General features: G+C 39.3%; 1 protein-coding gene across 1 annotated transcript; it reads left to right on the top strand.

Annotated features, from left to right (window-relative positions):
* Window positions 1-18,181: 18,181 nt before the first annotated feature.
* On the top strand, window positions 18,182-19,803 carry LOC140625591 (prostate and testis expressed protein 2-like). Its single transcript, XM_072812945.1, has 4 exons — window positions 18,182-18,324; window positions 18,458-18,481; window positions 18,932-19,060; window positions 19,378-19,803. The coding sequence occupies exons 1-4, from the start codon at window positions 18,273-18,275 to the stop codon at window positions 19,512-19,514; spliced, it is 342 nt and encodes a 113-aa protein (XP_072669046.1). The 5' UTR covers window positions 18,182-18,272; the 3' UTR covers window positions 19,515-19,803.
* The last annotated feature ends 2,265 nt before the right edge of the window (window positions 19,804-22,068 follow it).

The following is a 22,068-nucleotide window of genomic DNA, read 5'->3' as shown; positions in this document are numbered from 1 at the left end:
TATTCCATTGTATACATAAACCACATCTTCTTTATCCATTCATCTTTCGTTGGACACCGAGGTTCCTTCCACAGTTTGGCTATCGTGGCCATTGCTGCTATAAACATCGGGGTGCAGGTGTCCCGGCGTTTCACTGCATTTGTATCTTTGGGGTAAATCCCCAGCAGTGCAATTGCTGGGTCGTAGGGCAGGTATATTTTTAACTGTTTGAGGAACCTCCACACAGTTTTCCAGAGTGGCTGCACCAGTTCACATTCCCACCAACAGTGTATGAGGGTTCCCTTTTCTCCACATCCTCTCCAACATTTGTTGTTTCCTGCCTTGTTAATTTTCCCCATTCTCACTGGTGTGAGGTGGTATCTCATTGTGGTTTTGATTTGTATTTCCCTGATGGCAAGTGATGCAGAGCATTTTCTCATGTGCATGTTGGCCATGTCTATGTCTTCCTCTGTGAGATTTCTCTTCATGTCTTTTGCCCATTTCATGATTGGATTGTTTGTTTCTTTGGTGTTGAGTTTAAGAAGTTCTTTATAGATCTTGGAAACTAGCCCTTTATCTGATATGTCATTTGCAAATATCTTCTCCCATTCTGTAGGTTGTCTTTGAGTTTTGTTGACTGTATCCTTTGCTGTGCAAAAGCTTCTTATCTTGATGAAGTCCCAATAGTTCATTTTTGCTTTTGTTTCTTTTGCCTTCGTGGATGTATCTTGCAAGAAGTTACTATGGCCGAGTTCAAAAAGGGTGTTGCCTGTGTTCTTCTCTAGGATTTTGATGGAATCTTGTCTCACATTTAGATCTTTCATCCATTTTGAGTTTATCTTTGTGTATGGTGCAAGAGAGTGGTCTAGTTTCATTCTTCTGCATGTGGATGTCCAATTTTCCCAGCACCATTTATTGAAGAGACTGTCTTTCTTCCAATGGATAGTCTTTCCTCCTTTATCGAATATTAGTTGCCCATAAAGTTCAGGGTCCACTTCTGGATTCTCTATTCTGTTCCACTGATCTATGTGTCTGTTTTTGTGCCAGTACCACACTGTCTTGATGACCACAGCTTTGTAGTACAACCTGAAATCTGGCATTGTGATGCCCCCAGATATGGTTTTCTTTTTTAAAATTCCTCTGGCTATTCGGGGTCTTTTCTGATTCCACACAAATCTTAAAATAATTTGTTCTAACTCTCTGAAGAAAGTCCATGGTATTTTGATAGGGATTGCATTAAACGTGTATATTGCCCTGGGTAACATTGACATTTTCACAATATTAATTCTGCCAATCCATGAGCATGGAATATTTTTCCATCTCTTTGTGTCTTCCTCAATTTCTTTCAGAAGTGTTCTATAGTTTTGAGGGTATAGATCCTTTACATTTTTGGTTAGGTTTATTCCTAGGTATCTTATGCTTTTGGGTGCAATTGTAAATGGGATTGACTCCTTAATTTCTCTTTCTTCAGTCTCATTGTTTGTGTATAGAAATGCCACTGACTTCTGGGCATGGATTGCTTTTTTAAATTTAGATTTTATTTATTTATTTGAGAGAGAGAGAAAGCAGGAGTAGAGGGCAGCAGCAGAGGGAGAGAGAGAAACAGAGCAGAGAGCCTGAGCAGAGAGCCTGATGCAGGGCTCAAGCCCGGGACCTGAGCTAAAGGCAGCACTTAACCAATTGAGCCACCCAAGCACCCCTGATGGATTGCTTTTGACTCCAAGTAATCTTCACGCCAAAGTAGCCCATCTTGAGTGGCCTGCCCTTGGTTCCTGCACTCTAAATGATATTTATCATTTCCTTCCATATTTAATGTTGGCAACAAACTCCAAAATGTTAGCAGTGCCCGAGACTTTACTACTAATAGAAGTAAGTAAAAGAACAGGCATTATGTTTTCATTTGCATCTTTGAACTTACTAGCACACAAAGGCCACCCTGGTTGTGTGTGTGTGTGTGTGTGTGTGTGTAAATATTCTCATGAAGCCTAAGATAAAATGAAAGTGCATCTCACTTCTCTGTGTCTGGAAAATGTATCTCAGGATTTGGAATTTTTCCTAATAAGAAAGCTCAGTTTGAAAAACTTAGCCTGTTTCTGAGGTGTCTGGGTGCTTCAGTGGGTTGGGCATCTGCCTTACACGTGGGTCATGATCTTGGGGTCCTGAGCTCAAGCCGTGTGTAAGTCAGGCTTCCGGCCCAGCAGGGAATCTGCTTCTCCCTCCCCTTTTGCCCCTCCCCCCCACTCCTATTCACTAGCAAGCTCTGTCTCAAATGAGGAAATTTTAAAATCTTTGAAAAAAAAAAAGAAAAAATTAGCATGTTTCTAAATGTAGCTCTGCCATTTTACAAAACCCTTTTCTTGGGGCTTCCATACATTTTCTTAGCTGCTTGCTGGATCAAAAGGAGCTCCATTTCTATTGGATAAACTTCAGTGAATCATGTCAGCACTGATTTGTGGGCTTCAACAAAGGGGGGAAAATCCATAAGTCATTTTCCTTGTCCAATAGGACAGTTGGTATTTCTTTAAAAGTTTGAAACAGCCATGGAAAATTAGTACTGTTGCCATCCTCCTTCATTTTACAATTGGATGAAACTAATGGAACCTTCCCATGTTGCCAGCTTCCCTTCTCCCTTTGGTTTTGCTTGCTCTGGGCAAGCTGAAGCCGCCAAAGAGTTCTTACCTCAAGAGTCTCTTTTGGTGACTGTAAAAGCCAATGACTTTTTGGCAATGGTCAAAAGGTGGTTTTATCACACAGAACTTCGAAACAAGAGCTTCCTTTCCCTTTTTTGCAGCCGAACTCCTACAATGTTTGGTGACCATGTGGTTTTCCAACTTTGGGGAGAAAGGACTCTCCTCACATCAGAACTTGCTTTAGGGCAGACATGCACTGCCAACAGACTGTCCAGACAACTCTGAGGGAAGTTCTGTAATCAGTCCCAAGAGCTGTCAACTTTCTCCAAAGTAAGTTTCTAAATCATCACATCTAAAACATATTTTTGTGGAAAGTGAGAAAAAATCTTCTCAATCACGCAGTTCTCTGGCTCTCAAAGGGGCAAACTTCAGTACCGATTTTGATAGAAGATGTTGTATTTATTTGTTTATTTTTTAAAGAAAAAGCGAACCCACTCTTGAAACATTCTGAAAAAAGAGGACTTTATTCATGGCCTGGTTTATCTCAAAGATACTTTTAACCATCTGAAGGTGATAAATGTTTGCACTTGAGGACCTGAACTTATTGTTAAGGAGCTACTGAAAAATCAAAGATTTCTTGACTGAATCACCAATGCGAATGAAGGATATCTTTGCAAACGTATGGTTTCCCCCAACTTTATTCAGATATAATTAACATATAGCTTTGAGTAACTTTAAAGTGTACAGTGTGTTGATTTGATACACTTACCTATTGCAGTAGGACACGACCCAATGGTGGTAGTTAGCTAACACTATGGTGGCCTTAGCTAATGACTCCTTTGTGTCGCGCATAATTGCCATTTCTTTTTTGTGGTGAGGACATTTAAGATCTATTCTCTTAGCAACTTTCAAGTAATGTAGTATAGGATTGTTTCCCTGTAATCACAATGCTGTGCATTGCATTTCTAGAACTTCCTCATCTTCTCACTCTAAGTTTGCACTCTTTGACCAACATCTCCCTTTTTTTCTCCCTTGCAAATGTTCGAGTGCTTTGGAAAAAGCTTTACCAAAATGGAACTGAGAAACAAAATTCTTTGTCAATTTATTTGAAAGGAGAAATCTGTGGTCATCTGGAAATACCCCAGAAGTCTTTTGAAAGTCATTTCTATCTTAATGACATTAGCGTTGAGTCCAGGAATCACACTATTTCATATTTTTAAATTTTTAAAAAATTTTATTTTTTTTTTTAAGATTTTATTTATTTATTCATGAGAGACAGAGAGAGAGAGAGGCAGAGACACAGGCAGAGGGAGAAGCAGGCTCCATGCAGGGAGCCGGAGGTGGGACTTGATCCCGAGTCTCCAGAATCACACCCTGGACTGAAGGCGGCGCTAAACTGCTGAGCCTCGGGCTGTCCTAAATTTTATTAGGCTCCACACCCAACGTGGGACTCCAACTCACAGCACCAAGATCAAGAGTCCCATGCTCCACTCTTCTACATTTTATATATTTCTGGTATAAATCAAATCTAAAATGTTGTAGGAGAGTTGAAGATAGGTTCATTTGTGGAAGGACAAAGCACTTTCTTCTATTGTAGTTAATTTTTTTTTAATTTGGAAATTATTTAAACTTACAGAAAAAAGTTGCAAAAAATATAAACAATACAAAGAACACCATTTCTCCTTTCCCCACGTTCGCCTAGTGTTAACATTTAATCCTATTTGCGTCTCCAGGTACTGTATGCTCTTTTACATTTACTGCCCTGTTTAGCCCCACTTCTGAACCATTTTGGGTAAGTTACCTGCTCAAAAGTTGGCTTTCGAGCACTGAAAACTTTTTTAGTATTTATTTTCTAAGAAGAGAATAATTGTCTCACACAACCACAGTAACAGGTATCAACTTTGGTAAATTTAACACTGATACAATACATTCATCTACTTGACCATTCGTATTCTAATGAGTCTTTTGACTCAATAATTTCATTTCCCCCCTTGGGTATAGAAATCTGCCTAGGGTCAGGCATCACATCTAGTTTCTTCAGGCTTTCTTTATCTTCCATAGCAGTTATATACATTTACATATATATTATCCAGTCCTCTCTCCTTTTATGTGGAACTTTCCTCATTTGGAGTTCGTTTGATGATTCCTCATGATTAGTTTTAGATTATACATCCTAGGCTGAAATACTTCATAGGTGATATCATTACCTTCTTTGTAACATATCTGGACTATAGAATTCCATCTGTCCCTCAATGATGATTTTATTTTATTTTTTAAAAGTTTTTTTTTTTTTTTTTTTTTTTTAAGATTTTATTTATTCAGAGAGAGAGAGGCAGAGTCACAGGCAGAGGGAGAAGCGGGCTCCACGCAGGGAGCCTGATGTGGGACTCGATCCCGGGTCTCCAGGATCACACCCCAGGCCGCAGGCGGCGCTAAACCACTGCGCCACTGGGGCTACCCTTTTTTAAAAGTTTTTTAAAGGTTTTATTTATTTATTTGAGAGAGAGAGTGAGAGCCAAAGCATGAGCTGGGAGAGGGGCAGAGAGAGAAGGATAAGCAGGCTCCCTGACGAACAGTGAGCCTGATATAGGGCTCAATCCCAGGAACCCCGGGACCACCACCTTAAGCCGATGCTTAATCAACTGAGCCAACCAGGTGCCCCTCAATGATGATTTTAAAATATGTTACATTGGGCAGCCCCGGGTGGCTCAGCGGTTTAGCGCCGCCTTCAGCCCAGGGCCTGATCCTGGAGACCCAGGATTGAGTCCCACGTCAGGCTCCCTGCATGGAGCCTGCTTCTCCCTCTGCCTGTGTCTCCGCCTCTCTCTCTCTCTCTCTCTCTCTCTGCATCTCTCTCTGTCTCTCATGCATAAATAAAAGTCTTTTTTAAAAAAATAAAATATGTTACATTTTATTTTGAAATATTTGTCTTTATAATAGCTTTATTATGAGGTAACTGATGTCCAAAAAACCTGCACTTATTTAAAGTGTGCAGTTTGATAATATTTGGCATGTTCATGCCTGTGAAACCATCATCAAAATCAAGACAGTTAACATATTCATCAGATCTAGAAGTTTCCATGTAACCTTTTATCATTTCTTCTGAAATACCTCTCTCCCATCCCCACCTCACCTCCTGGCATCTATAGGCAACCACTAAACTGCTTTCTGGTAGTTTTAGATCAGTTTGCATTTCTTAGAATTTTACAAAATAAGATCATACAACAATTTGGCTTCTTTCAATCACCATATTCTTTGTATGATTTATCCACATTGTTGAGTCAATAGTTCATCCCTTTATATGGCCTGGTGTTATTTATTCTATGGACATACCACAGTTTGTTTATCCATTTGCTTTTGATGGACATTTGAATTGATTCCAGATTTTGGCTACAATATAATGTGGATTCATCCCTTGCTCCTTGCAATTCTATCAGTTTTGCCTCACATATCTCGGTGCTTTGTGGTAAGGCACATACATTACGGATTTTATGCACTTGGCCTTGCAGGCAGAGGCCTGGGTCCCCATCATGTTACCCACCATCTTCCAGCTCCCAATCCTCATGGAGTAAGCGAATGCCACAGCCCCAGCAGCACAAGTTCAGGAAGATTGTGTTGAACAGGGACCAGATGATGGGGTTGGGCATCTCGCTGCTGATGTTGATCACGGTGGTTGCCACAGGAGCCGAGCTCTGGGGTGCCCGCGGTACAGCCACCTTGCGCTTCTCCTTGAGCATCTCATGGGTGGCGGGAAGGAGGGCTGGGAGTTGTGGTTCATGGAACACCTATTATTATTATCTTTCTAATCCTGCTGGGTATTCTCTAATCTTCCTGGATTTGTGGTTTGGTGTCTGTAATTAGTTTTGAAAAATTCTGTCATTACTTGTAATATTTCTTCCTTTGCTTCGTCTTTCTTTTCCTCTGCAATTTGCAGTATGCATGTTACTACACCTTTTCTAATCATCCCACAGTCTGGATTATTCTGTTCTATCTTTTCTTTTACTTTTTTTTTTTTTTTCTTTTTGCATTTCAGTTTTGGAAGTTACTCTTGATAGATCTTCTAAGCTCACTGATTATTCTTTGACTGTGTGCATTTAAATAATTACAACAATAAAACAGAAGCCAGGTAGGCTTAAATGAATGTGTACTAGATCCTAGAATTACTGGAAAAGGGGGAAATGTAGTAGTTAGCAATTTTCTGTAACAAGGTAAAGATATAAAAATTAATATCAAGGTAACAATTTAGAGAAGAGTTTAAATAAAAAGTATAGCTAATAAATAAGTGCAATGAAAATGAAATAATAGTTTTGAGAAATCCAAAAGAAGTCCAGGAAACAATTTTAAAAGAACCTAAGACAGTTCAAATAGAAAAAGAAAAGAAAAGAAAAAAAAAAGCTATGTGTAAAAAAAAGGTATGTGTTAAATATAATCTTCTATGTAACAGTAACTGAATTAAATGTCTCTGCCTCTCTCTCTCATGAATAAATCAAATCTTAAAAAGAAAGAAAAAAAACCAAGAAGATTGAGGAGGATTGAGTGTAGAGAATAAACAAGTTATGAAAACCCTAACTTGAAAAAAGAAAGCTGGCATAATTATACAAATATCAGAAAAGTACACTTTTAGGCAAGACCTACTGGAGAGCAAAGGAGACTTTTTATAATGATAAAAGGGTTAATCTACCAGGAATGTATCATAATTCAAAGTGTTTGTGAGCCTGGGACACCTGGGTGGCTCAGCAGTTAAGCATCTGCCTTTGGCTTGGGTTGTGATCTCAGAGTCCCGGGATCGAGTCCCACATCGGGCTCCCTGCATGCAGCCTGCTTCTCCCTCTACCTGTGTCTCTGCCTCTCTGTGTGTCTCTCATGATTAAATACATAAAATATTTTTTAAAAAGTGTTTCAGCACCTAATAACATGGCACCAGAATATAGAAAACAAGAGAATGGCAATACTAATAAGGGAATTAGACATTATTTCTCATCTCATTATAAGTATCTCATCAGGGAAGATTTTATTATACCTTTTGCAGTAGCTGATAGAACAAACATACAAAAAATCAGTAAGACTATAGGTAATCTGATAGTAAAACCTGAGCTAGTTGACATATATGGACTAGTGCCTCTAACAAAGGCAGAGTAAGTATTCTTTTTAAGTGCACATGGAATATTTACCAAAATTGGACAATAAATTAAGATGTAAAAATTCCAAAAGATAGAAATAATTCAGGGTATATAATTGACTACTGTGGAATTAAGGCATGCATCAATTATAAAAATACAACTAGAAAATGTCCCTACTGTTTGGAACAAAAATAATCTTTATTTTATTTTATTTTTTTAATTTTTTATTTATTTATGATAGTCACACACACAGAGAGAGAGAGAGAGAGAGGCAGAGACACAGGCAGAGGGAGAAGCAGGTTCCATGCACCGGGAGCCCGATGTGGGATTCGATCCTGGGTCTCCAGGATCGCGCCCTGGGCCAAAGGCAGGGGCCAAACCGCTGCGCCACCCAGGGATCCCAAAAATAATCTTTAAAACACTGATGGACTGGGACTGAATACTGAAATTGTCATGGAAGTTAGAAATAATTTGAAGTGAATGCTTATGAACATGTGACATTAAAATTGTGAGAAATAGCTAAAACAGGGCTAAAAGGAAAGTTTATAATCTTAAAATGGATATAACAGTAAAGAATCATGCAGAACAGTATGCCTGGGTGGCTCAGTGGTTGAGCATATACCTTTGGCTCAGGTTGTGATCCTGGGGTCCTGGGATGGAGTTCCACATCAGGCTACTGCAGGGAGCTTCTCCCTCTGCCTATGTCTCTGCCTCTCTCTATGTCTCTCATGATTACATAAAATCTTTTTTAAAAAAAAGAATAATACAGAATGTTAATTATCTATATATCTACCTCAAGCAGCTGACAAAGGAGAGCATATCAAACCCAGCAAAAATGTAAGAAAAGAAATAAAGATAAAAGCAGATATAAATAATCAAAGGATAAAATCAACAAATCCTAAATGTGTTTCGTTGAAAATCAAACTTTCACAAAGAAAAATGGAGAGAACACAAAACTTAAACATACAAGGAATAGGGGGAGACAAGAAAGGGGTGGGCAAAATAGGAGAAGAGAAATGGGAGGTATAGGCTTCCAGTCATAGAATGAATATAAATCATGGAGATTAAGTGCACAGGTATCGTACCAGCAGCTTATGCGACAGGTGGTAGCTCCTGCACTTGTGGTGAGCATAGCATTATGTACAGACCCATCAAATCACTATGTCACACACCTAAAACTAGTGTAACATTTGTTTCTCAACTCTGCTTCAACAAAAATAAAGGAATAACAAATTTTAAAAACAACATTTTATAAAGACAAATGCAAAAAAGTAAAAAAGAATAACAGGAATAAAGAGGTCTACTACTACCTTCCCAACAGACATTTAAAAGAAAAGGATGGTATAACAAGCTCTCTGTACTGATAAATGTTAACAATTTCACAAAGCGCAGAATTTTTGGGAAAATTTAACATGTGAAAACTGTCAAAAGAAGAAATACTACTAATAATGAAATTAGATTCACAATTATAACTCTATTGCAAGAAAATTGTAGCCTCAGCTGACTTTTCTCAAACACCAAAGGAAAAAAGCCTCATGCAACTACTTTCAGAGAAGAACATATCAGCAAGCACTCCCTAACTTGTTTTATGAGTCAAGTATAGCCTTAACATGACATTATAAAATTTTTTGAGTCCAATTTTTCAAACTCTGATGCAAAATTCCAAAAACAAACATTACCAAACTTAATTCAATAGTATACAAAAAGGTATCGTCCAGGTAGATTTACATCAGGAATGCAAAGGTTGTTTAACGCTGGAAGAGGGAATCAATTTGGGGCACCTGGGTGACTCGGTCCATAAGCCTCTGCCTTGGGCTCAGATCATGACCTGGGAGTCCTAGGATCAAGCCCTGTGTCAGGCTCCCTGCTCAGTGGGGAGTCTGTTTCTCCTTCCTCTGCCTCTCCCTCCACTGCTCCCACCAACTCATGCTCACATGCTCTCTCTCTCTTGCTCTCTTAAATAAATAAAATTTTTAAAAATGAGGAATCAATTTAACTGTCTACATTCATAGAAGAAGAAAAACAAAACTGACAATAAAGTTGAAAATTAATTTATAATAAAATTGTCATCAAATAACTGTAGAAGAGAACTTTTAAAATTTGATAGAGTGATAAAAAATTTGATAAAGAGTGATTAAAATCCACTTAATTGTGAATTATTAAATCAGTAGTCTTTCCAACAAAGTGTGCTGGAACAACTGGATATCCATATGGCAAAAGATGTAACTTTTCCTTTACACCATACAGAAATACTAACTTAAATGGATCCTATACTGATAGGTACAAACTAAAGTGACAAATCTTGTAGAAGAAAACTTAAGGAGGAAATATTCACAACATTCAGGTGGGCAAAGATTGCTCTAATAGAACATGGAAGCACAATTCTAGAAAGAAAAAATTATAAATTTAACTTCATCAAAATTTAAGTCCTCTGATTTTTTAAAAATCACTGCTAAGAAACTACAAAGGTAAGCCACAGTTGAGGAGAAAGTAGCTCACGTGTCTCATGAATATACCATTTCATTTGATTAGTGAGGCTTTCAGGAGCCCTGTCCACCTACTGAGTTATTGAGTCTGAGTTGACTCACTCCCAAATGTGAATATCAGGCCAGAAAATACATGACAAGACTCCCCTGGATCAGGCTTCAGTTTTCACGGCCACTCTAGCAGGTCAATAGCTGCTTTTCAAAAGGGCTAGAGCCCTGTCAATGTGACAAGTCCAAATCTCCAAGGAGTATCTCCAGGTGGATGTTGCTTTTTTGCTGCCAGAAGCTCCAACTGATCATCCTCAGTCATGGTGCCTGTAGCTCAGAGAGGTCATTAGTGTCATGGGGCTCAAAGGTGGAGTGTGGGCAACATATGACTGCAAAGCTTCCGACATAGCTGTGTTCTCTGGGCCCCACTGCAAGTGTTCCTCAAATCCTGCAATTTGAATCCAAGTGCTTTTATTCCCTACTTTGGGAAAAATACCAGGTTGTTTAACATCCCCCCCACCCCCACATACACACTTAGGGGGTTACCACAGCTGCAAGGACATTGCTATGCTCTGGTCAGGAGGGTGGAGCACACAGGCAGGAAGAGAAGCGGGTCTGCAGGGATGGCTGGAGCAGTGCAAGGCTTTTCCCTCTCTGGTACCTTGTCTCACTGCTGGTACTGCTTCCCTCAGTCCTATGTAACTCCCAGACTCTGGGGCTCTCTCCTTTTGTCTCTGCACATGCTGATCTATTTGTTAACGTATTGCCGCAGAGCCAATTTCCCAAACCTTAGTGGCTTAGAGCAACAAAATGTATCGTTTCAAAGTTTTTGGTTAGGAATCGGTGTGACTTAGCTGAGTCCTTTGCTTCAGAGTCTTTCACAGACATAATGAAGGTGTTGGCCAGGCTGTAGTCATCCTGTGGCTTGACTTGGGGGGGATCTACTTCCAAGCTCACTCACATAGTGGCTGACAGATTGAGCTCTTTACTGGCTGTTGACTTCAGATGAAAACCCCACACCTTGATTTTAAGCTGGTGAGACCCTGAGCAGAGAATCCAGTCACACTGTGCCCACACTTCTGACCTATAGAAACTGTGAGATCATAAATCCGTGTTGTTTTGAGCTGCTGTGTGAATGGTAATTTGCTGTGCAACAATAGAAAAGTAATGCAAACAGCTAAGAATGCAAGAACCTGCTACCAGAGAGATATCATCTCTCACTCTTCACCCAATCCCGTGGGACCCCTTGTCTGTCATCCTCCAGAAGGCCCTGTCTCTGTCACTGTCTCATCCTCATCTCTCAACTGTCAAGAAGAGTGAAGGGTCTGGGATTTTATCCTACTTGAAACCTAACAAGCTGGCTGTAAAACTATTCTTATTATATAGATGCTGGTAGAAGAAACAAAACTCCTAGGTCAGAAACAAAGGACTTCCCTTGGTGAAAGCAGAAGCCAGAGCACCATATTGCTCAGGTGCCCTGAGTCTGACAGGTCAGTACAGCTGAGGCCCAGGTAGATGTTACTCGCTGTGGGTTTGTGTCACATCTGGGGAACACTGAGTTTAAGGAATTGATTGCTTATATACTAAGTGGAAGCAAGCCTACTCTTTGTCCTGGGGAGATGTTACCTCATTCTTCAACATTTTCCTCTGTGAACACAACTCTGAGCTATGCCCTGGGAAAAAGAGCGGTTGAGGCCCTGCATCTTGGCATACCCAACGAGAAGACACTGAGATGCTCAGGGCATCTCTCTACTCAGTGCACCATCTCTACTAATGAAAGTTGAAGAACATAAGCATTAATGGTGAAATACTGACCCAAGAGAAATAGAAAGTGAAAAAGGTAGAAATTTTAAAATTTGAAAGAAATGAAGAGATTCATAGATTTTAAAATGTTATAATTTTTATTTATTTATTTTAAATGTTACAATTTTTAAGTAAACAAAAAAAGATTATTATTGCCATTTCTAAAGAATCCATGGGGGGAAAACACTTCAGATAAAGCATATGGAGATTCCTAAAAATGTTAAAGATACTAAATATTAAAACAATCTTTAAATAATAAAAAATGAGGGATCCCTGGGTGGCGCAGTGGTTTGGCGCCTGCCTTTGGCCCAGGGCGTGATCCTGGAGACCCGGGATCGAATCCCACGTCGGGCTGCCGGTGCATGGAGCCTGCTTCTCCCTCTGCCTATGTCTCTGCCTCTCTCTCTCTCTCTCTGTGACTATCATAAATAAATAAAAATTAAAAAAAAATTAAGGTAAATAATAAAAAATGATCCCACAATTACTAGGTATTTACCCAAAGGATACAAAAATACTAATTGCAGGGATATATGCACCCCAGTGCCAAATTATGGAAAGAGCCCAGGTGTCCATCGACTGGTGAACAGCACCCATAAAAAAGAATAAAATCTTGCCATTTGCAATGACATGCATAGAGATTAAGAATGTTACGCTAAGTAAAATAAGTTAGTCAGAGAACGACAAATACCACATGATTTCACTCATATGTGGAATTTAAGAAACAAAACAAATGAACATAAATGGGAGCGAGAACAGCAACAAGGTGGGTTAGAATCCTGGTTGAATCATTCCCCCTGGCTCACTCTGAAAGCAATCTGGACCCATGATTGGGTCCTTCCTTAGGGTCCTCTGAGAGGGGGAAATGTGGAGGCGAGAAAATTAAGGCCATTCCACTTTAAGTTCAGCGTTATCACAAGTACAGCCATCCCAGGCCCCTGTTACTTCAGTTACAGGAAAAAAACAGTTTACAGCTTAACGTCCTAGAAAGCCCCATATTAGAATAAAAACAGAGTCCAAGCCAAGGGCTGGAAGCCCCTATTAGAATGAGAACAGAGCCCAAGCCAGTGGCTGGAAGCCCCTATTAGAATAAGAACAGAGCTCAATGCCCTTGAAGGCCCCACATCAGAATGTAAACAGAACTTGAGGAATTGTTCCACCCCTTCTGGAGGTCCCCGAGACCAGCACTTAAAACTAAGCTGAAACCAACCTCGGGGTCCAAGTCCCTGCTCCGCTGTGTCCGGTATACTTGGACCCAAGCTCAAGCTTGTAAATAACCCTCGTGTATTTGCAAAATAAATAAATAAAAATAAAAATAAATGAACATGGTGGGAACGGGGTGGGGGGTGGCGTGGAAGAGAAGGAAACCAAGAAACAGACTCTTTACTATACAGAACAAACTGATAGCTACCAGAGGGGAAGGCTCTTGTGATGGACACTAAGTGATGTATGTAAGTGTTGAATCACTAAATTCTATACCTGAAACTGATATTACACTGTATGTTAACCAACTGGAATTTAAACAAAAACTTGAAAAAATAAATATCACCATTTTGAAAACCTGATGAATTATGGCTCTAAATAATAAGCATAAATGGCTGCTAACATCCCAGAGAGAGAGCAACCTAGACATATTGTGCCCCTTGATTAAACAACAAAACATCACCCATTGTCTTTCCAAAGGGATTGAATCTGAGTCTAATCAGACCTATTTTTTTTATTTTTTTATTTATTTATGATAGTCACAGAGAGAGAGAGAGAGAGGCAGAGACATAGGCAGAGGGAGAAGCAGGCTCCATGCACCTGGAGCCCGATGTGGGATTTGATCCTGGGTCTCCAGGATCCCGCCCTGGGCCAAAGGCAGGCGTCAAACCGCCGCACCACCCAGGGATCCCTCTAATCAGACCTATTGACCCGATTATGAATTCTGGGAAATATGCAAACATAAGAACAGGTCTAACTAAACCATGAGTTTGTGATCATCAAAATATGACCTATTGAAGCTCTGTTGATTTTTCAATAGGTAAATTTGAAGTATCTGTAATTTAAAAGAGTCTTCACAGCATATTAAATTTTTACAAAACTGGGTGAAATTAAACTGTAGTTTCCAAGGATACATATTTGAGTGATAAAATCAGGAAGAAACAGAAAGAAGTGAATTCCTACGAAATGCAGAATAGTGGATGGTTTAGACATGAAGGAAACTGGGACAGGCTTCAAGGAAACTGGCAAAGTTCTATTTCTTAACCCGGATGATGAAGCAGGATGCAGAGTTTCATTTTATGGGATGACTTCAATGAGATTGGGTCACCACTACTGACCAAGAGTTGAAGAGGAGATCATTGTTTTTCTAGTTAATTATTACTAAAAGGGAAAAAAGTTCCTCAAATCCAGATAGTAATATGGTATTCATTGTATCTATGACTGGCAGAGCTGGCTTAAAGTTTTTTTATTCCTTTACTCTATTCAGTTAAAAATTGGCTGGTATTCAGTATTGCAAATGTACAGGATAGTGGCCAGAGGAGCAATCTGAAAGCTGATGGTGTTGAAAAAGTACTGTACCTTAACTATAATAGCAAGCTTTTCAAATCCATCTCTATATTTATGCAACAGCCTCATGATTAGTTTTTATAAAATTTCAGCCTTATCTTCATTTCCTAAATCGTGGGTTCAATTCAGCTTCAACTGAATAGGTATATTTAGCCTAAAAGGTATATTTGATGTGTTACTAAAATTCACTTCAAAAAAACCTGCTTCATTCTTTTTTTTTCTACCTGCATAATATTCCATTGTGCGGATATATCATAGTTTATTTAGTTATTCCCAATTGGTCCACAGACTTTCTCTGTTTTTGTCCCCCAGCTTCATTGTTTGTTCTGTGCAGCAAAATTATATATATTAAAAATGTACAATGTGATAATTAGATACTCATATACATTGTAAAATGATCACTGTAATCAGGTTAATTAGCACACCCATCACCCCACATAATTACCATTGTGTGTGAGCGCCCATGTATGCACATGTGTGCGTGTGTATGTGGTGAGAATGCTTGAGATCTACTCTCTTAGCAACCTGCAAGTTTACAGCACAGTATTGTTAACTACCATCACTATGCTGTACACCATTAGATCCCCTAGAACGTCATCTCATACCCAAAAGCTTGTACCCTTACACCAACTTTCCTATTTCTTCCACCCTGAGCCCCTGGTAACCACCCTTCTACTTTCTGTGTCTATGAGTTTGACTTTTTTTTTTAAGATTTCACATGTACATGAGATCAGTAGAAGTTGTTTTCAATCTTGCAGTTATCAAGCTGTAAAGAACTATGTATAGTCATCTTTTCACCGATGTGCACAGCTAATTCCACAAAATGAGTTGGGTAAGATCACTAGATCTTCATAATTCTGATAGCCCCTGTCTAGCTTTCCTCCTTACTGATGTGTTCACTTACAGTCCAAGAGTAAGGAGAGAACAGCTTTACTCCAACCTCTCCAATTTAGGGGTGTTATTAGATTCCAATATACTATGTGAGTTTAGTTTCAGTTCACATTTCTCAAAGTATATGTAAGGCTCAGCACATTTTATATGCCTAAGAACCATTTGTGTTCCTTTTTCTGTGGACTAATGTTATCATTAACCACCTACCTTCCCTCTTGAATTGTTAATATTTTTCTAATCAATTTTAGAAATTGATTTCTTTGTATAATAGGACGATTAAGCTATATGTGTATATTGTATATTAGATTATAGTATATATTATATTAGAGATTATAATATAGATTATGTTATATATAATATAAAATAACATGACATAATACAATAATACATAACAAAATATAATTATGTTATATATTATATATTCTAAATAATTCTGCATTACATTATAGATTATATAATATGTGTCATTGATCTTATCATTGAGGAGAATTTTTAAGTAGATGGACAGGGGTAGGGGGCACCTAGGTGGCTCAGTTGGCTAAGAATCTGCTTTTGGCAATTTGGCACTGTGGCAGGATACAAATCAATGCCCAGAAGTCAGTAGCATTTCTATACACTAACAATGAGACTGAAGAAAGAGAAATTAAGGAATCAATCCCATTTATAATTGCACCCAAAAGCCCAAGATACCTAGGAACAAACCTAACCAAAGAGGTAAAGGACCTATACCCTAAAAACTACAGAACACTCCTGAAAGAAATTGAGGAAGACACAAAGAGATGGAAAAATATTCCATGCTCATGGATTGGCAGAATTAATATTGTGAAAATGTCAATGTTACCCAGGGCAATTTACACATTTACTGCAATCCCTATCAAAATACCATGAACTTTCTTCAGAGTTGGAACAAATTATCATAAGATTTGTGTGGAATCAGAAAAGCCAGGGGAATATTAAAAAAGCCAGGGGAATATTAAAAAAGAAAACCATAGCTGGGGGCATCACAACGCCAAATTTCAGGTTGTACAACAAAGCTGTGGTCATCAAGACAGTGTGGTATTGTCACAAAAACAGACATATAGATCAATGGAACAGAATAGAGAATCCAGGAGTGGACCCTCAACCTTATGGTCAACTTATATTCGACAAAGGAGGAAAGACTATCCACTGGAAAAAAGACAGTCTCTTCAATAAATAGTGCAGGGAAAATTGGACATCCACATGCAGAAGAATGAAACTAGATCATTTTCTTACACCATACACAAAGATAAACTCAAAATGGATGAAAGATCTAAATGTGAGACAAGTTTCCATCAAAATCCTAGAGGAGAACACAGGCAACACCCTTTTTGAACTTGGCCACAGTAACTTCTTGCAAGATACATCCATGAAGGCAAGAGAAACAAAAGCAAAAATGAACTATTGGGATTTCATCAAGATAAGAAGCTTTTGCATAGCAAAAGAAACAGTCAACAAAACTCAAAGAAAACCTACAGAATGAGAGGAGATATTTGCAAATGACATATCAGATAAAGGGCTAGCATCCAAGATCTATAAAGAACTTTTTAAACTCAATAGCAAAGAAACAAACAATCCAATCATGAAATGGGCAAAAGACATGAACAGAAATCTCACAGAGGAAGACATAGACATGGCCAACAAGCGCATGAGAAAATGCTCCAAATCACTGGCTATCAGGGAAATACAAATCAAAACCACAATGAGAAACCACCTCACACCAGTGAGAATGGGGAAAATTAACATGGCAGGAAACAACAAATGTTGGAGAGGATGTGGAGAAAGGGGAACCCTCTTGCACCATTGGTGGGAATGTGAATTGGTGCAGCCACTCTAGAAAACTGTGTGGAGGTTCCTCAAAGAGTTAAAAATAGACCTGCCCTATGACCCAGCAATTGCACTGCTGGGGATTTACCCCAAAGATACAGATGCAGTGAAACGTCTGGACACCTGCACCCGATGTTTATAGCAGCAATGTCCACAATAGCCAAACTGTGGAAGGAGCCTCGGTGTCCATTGAAAGATGAATGGATATGGAAGATGTGGTCCATGTATACAATGGAATATTACTCAGCCATTAGAAATGACAAATACCCACTATTTGCTTCAACATGGATGGAAGTGGAGGGTATTATGCTGAGTGAAATAAGTCAATCAGAGAAGGACAAACATTATATGGTCTCATTCATTTGGGGAATATAAAAAACAGTGAAAGGGAATAAAGGGGAAAGGAGAAAAAATAAGTGGGAAACACCAGAAAAGGAGACAGCACATGAGAGACTCCTAATTATGGGAAACGAACAAGGGGTGGTAGAAAGGGAGGTGGGTGGGAGGGGGGTGTTGGGTGACGGGCACTAAGGGGGGCACTTGATGGGATGAGCACTGGGTGTTATTCTATATGTTGGCAAATTGAACACCAATAAAAAATAAATTAAAAAAAAGAATCTGCTTTTGGCTCAACTCATGATCTCAGGGTCCTGGAATTGAGCCCCACATCAGGCTCCCTGCTCAGCATGGAGTCTGCTTCTCCCTCTCCCTCTGCCCCTCCGCACTGCTCATGCTCTCTCTCTTTCATAAATAAATAAATAAATAAATAAATAAATAAATAAATAAATAAATAATCATTAAAAAGAAAAGATGCCTTAGGGGTAGTGAGACTTCAGTTGGTGGTTTAGGTCTGGGAACATGGAGGTACTGTCTGTCCCTGAAATTTTATGATTATGTGATTTGGATGAATAGCCCAAGAACAGATCACTGGTGAAATCAACCAGCATGCTCTACAGAAAACTGTACATGACAGAAGTTCCAGGATGTTTGTTGTGTTTCTGCTGGGCATAGTCTTTCTGATCTGCTCAAATAAGGGTAAGTTCTGGAGGTTGTTGATTAAGAGATGGGCAGATGCTGAGAAAGGGGAAATTTCCACAGTTGGCTCCTCGGGTTTTGGCAGGTTATGTGAGATTATGACAAAGAAGACTTTTCTTTCTTTTTCCCTCAGGTGAATTGAAGGAACATCTGACAGGTACAATGGCTGTCTACAGTCCTTGGTGTAAACAGGTCGTTTGTGACATGTTGAGGAGAAAACCTCCTCTCAGTCTTCAGAGAGGGGTATAATCCATTCTTACTCTACAATCCTAGGAGTTTTATCTTCTCCCAGACTAATTTAGTCCAATTTTTGGAGTAAAGAAGCTGAATTTCTCTCTTTGCTTCCTTTCCCCCATTAATGGATGAAATCATCAGGTTAAATAATAGGTCTGTAGGTAAATTTCATAGGAACTCTGATCTTTTGAGGTCATATACAACAAGTGATTCATGTCTGTAAAAATTATCATTCCCATGATTATCAGAAGACTCAACAGCCAGAGAAAGATTAGGAACCACTAGGCAATAGAAGTTCCTGTAGAGAAACCCACAAGCCTGGAGAATCTTCTTCAGACTAAATCCTTTAAACACCTCTTTCTGTGTCTGGCAGAGATTGCAAAGTCATGTTATAAATGTAAAAAATATCATCTTGGGTTATGCTATGACATCATGAAGACCTGTACCCTAAAGTACCAACAGTCCTGGGCTGTTGAGAACTTTTACTTCCTTACAAAAAAAGGTAATGTGGGGTAGAGAGTGGCTGAGAAATAACAACCTGCATATGGGTGAGTGGGTGGGTAAAGATGGGGTGGTCCTGTAGAGGGGATGGCAAAGGTGGACTTTTCCTTAAGACAATAGTGAGTAGAAGAAGGGTTGATATCTCTTATCAGCTAGAGAAATACAATCCATTCTCTGGGTCAATCATGAGTAGACTCAACCTTGTAGTTCATTTGGGCTTAGCCAAAGGTTAGTGAAGCTCTGAGATGTTATTCCTAGGAATATGAAAGGAAGAAATGGAGTTATTACACTTGTGTTCTCTCTCTTTCATCTCCTCAGGACGGAGTATGTATTTTTATTCCAAACTGTCATGTGTGACCAATTGCGAAGACATCAACTTCTTGAGTTTTGAAAAAAGGACAGAGCTCATCTGTTGCAAACATGCTAGCTATTGCAACCTCCCTGAGGGAGTCTAGTTCCACACCTTTCCTGGATTTGGAGTCCTTCTCAACTCACCCTCCCTTTATCTCTTCCCCCCAAGCCTGTGCTTAAATCTCATCTTCCAACCAATGAGAGAGAGTGAGACAACGAGCTGGTGAAAGTCCCAGGAGAGAGAGAGAGAGTGCACAGTAGCTGAGTCTTATTGAGCATGGATGACTAGACTAGACTGAAGTTTTGCAAACCCCTGTTGCTCACATCTGGTGGTTTTGATTTCCTTATGATGGATATAGAGTTGCCACAAATAGAGTTGGGTTTGAAACTGGCTATTTATTATCTCTTTTTTTAATTTATTATCTCTTTTATGGTAATGCAAAGAATTGGGCAAAATAATCTCAAACTTGCACTGAGAACTCTGTGGCCATACTTTATGCTCATCTATATCCACTCCTCTGGTTGGAGTTGAGATTCTCTTTGGATTAGCCCTGACACCTCCTGGTGCTCTCCTTTTGCCCATGAGTTATGGAGATAAAAGAGGAACGACTCTGGCTCCCCAATTTGTTGGCAACATGAGCCATATTTTTTTGGTAGAGCTCTTGGAGGAGAGGAATCTCAGGCAGAAAGAAAACCGGACAGGCGTAAGGATGAAGCATCAAGGAAAATTGTAAGGACCTTTCAGTCTGTGGAAACTGAGATTTGAGAGATAATTTGATGTAGGTGAAATTGGCTTGAATTACCAGGGCCCTGGCCAGCCAGTACCAGATTGAGCTAGGTGATTTAATTGGGAATGGAAACCTTGTGCAAGGATGACCAGCACTCCTTATAAGAGTGAAGGGGAGGGGGGAAGAATGAAGGGGAAAACGTGAATAATCAAGCAGACGGCATGGTAGTTGAAGATAATAGAATGAACAGAGATGCCATGGGTAGTGTTGTAGTTAGAAAGTTTCCTATATAAACTGAAGTTATGAGTAAACAGAGGATGTAAGAGGGTAGAAGTTAGTAGTGGTGGGAACAGAAGACACTGAGTGAAATAAATAGGCAGAGAGAAATGGAGTAGAACTGGTGGTGGGATGTGGCCAAGATGGTGAAGCTTCCTTGGATACAGAATAACCCTGGCATGCTCTCCTTATGCGGCATACCAAAGTTCTTGGTTCTGGATTTCCATAGCTTTTTCTTCCATTATTAGTCCACATAAAATTCTTAACAATAAACCAACCACCCCTCTACTTGAGTAGTTTGGCGTGCTCTGTGTCTGATATTATGATTCTTTCTGAGGAATTCTCAATTGGAATTTTACAGAGTCGGGATAAATAGACATGAAGACAACCTTTTAAAAATGGGCAAGCTGATTGGAAAGGCCAATGTAACATGGATATTTTGAGTTAGGGAAACAACATATTTTTATTCCTAGTTGTATACGGGCTTGCTCACCCTTTGAATCATGGGGATGGGAAACATCAGTCTGAGGATAAAAAAAGAAAGAAAGATCATTGTTTTGCACTGGATTTCAAAAGAGATTTCAAAAATATTTGTGAATCAATGTTTGGAAAAGCTTGGCTTTGTTGAACAAGAAGAGGGTTCTTGTTATAAAATCTTTCCTCAATGGTCCGAGAGCAACTGTTGGCATTCTCAGCATCAGATCACTGAAATTATTATTATTTTTTACATAGTGAATGATTTTCATTTGGTTTGGGTGCCCTGCCCAAACCCTCCTAGCTGATCGGTACATCTGCCACCCAGCTGCATTGAGTGTCGGCCCATGGCAACTCATAGCTATTTACTACTCTGCAGATTCGCCCTCACCAAGTGGGGGCTGCCTTGCCCAGATGCTAAGCTCCCAACTTAAGCATAGACCTCAACCAATAAATGACCGACTCCTTCCATCAAGATGGACTAAGTCTGTGGTGTATTTTGTGCTCCAGAGCTTTTCCATGAGATCTGACTGTTCATGTTAACAGTTTCCCCCTGACCTCTTTTGCTTCCACTTTCCCGCCTCAAAATTGTATGCTGAGAAGACCAATTGTTCCCCACCATCACTGGGAATGGAGTTCGAAGTCAAGATGAAGTTAGGTTAGAAAATGACATTTCAGTTTGGCATCTAAGAGTGACAGGGTGTATAGGGTTACTGAAAGGCTTCCTTACCGCCTAGAGAAACATGCCCTAACCTGGGAGATGATCTTTTGGTTCACCCCATCTTGGGGTTCTCTTTCTTAGTCCCATTTTCCAGCTTGAACAAATGAGCACAGTAAGACCTAAGTGAAAATTTCTTTATCCATATGCTACCACCCCAAGTGTCAATCCTCTGATAAGCAAGCACCTGTTCTTTTTTCATATATGCACATAAAGATGCATGAGAATTTTCTTCACATATCTTTTAAAAGACAGTAATCTGGTTAATAATCTAAGTGTTAACTTGGAATTGACTGGTAAATAATTCATACAATCTTACACATTAGACCAAAGTAAATTTCACATATATTAGAGATTTAAATGTAATAAACAGAAAACCTTACTTTTAAATACTGTTGTGATTATTATTGTTTGACCTCTTAGAGTGTGCTAGACACATGTTAAGTACTTTTCATGTATGAT

Source organism: Canis lupus, chromosome 3 (genome assembly GCF_048164855.1).
Source record: "Canis lupus baileyi chromosome 3, mCanLup2.hap1, whole genome shotgun sequence".
Lineage (NCBI taxonomy): Eukaryota > Metazoa > Chordata > Mammalia > Carnivora > Canidae > Canis > Canis lupus.
This window is presented reverse-complemented; position numbering and strand designations above follow the sequence as displayed.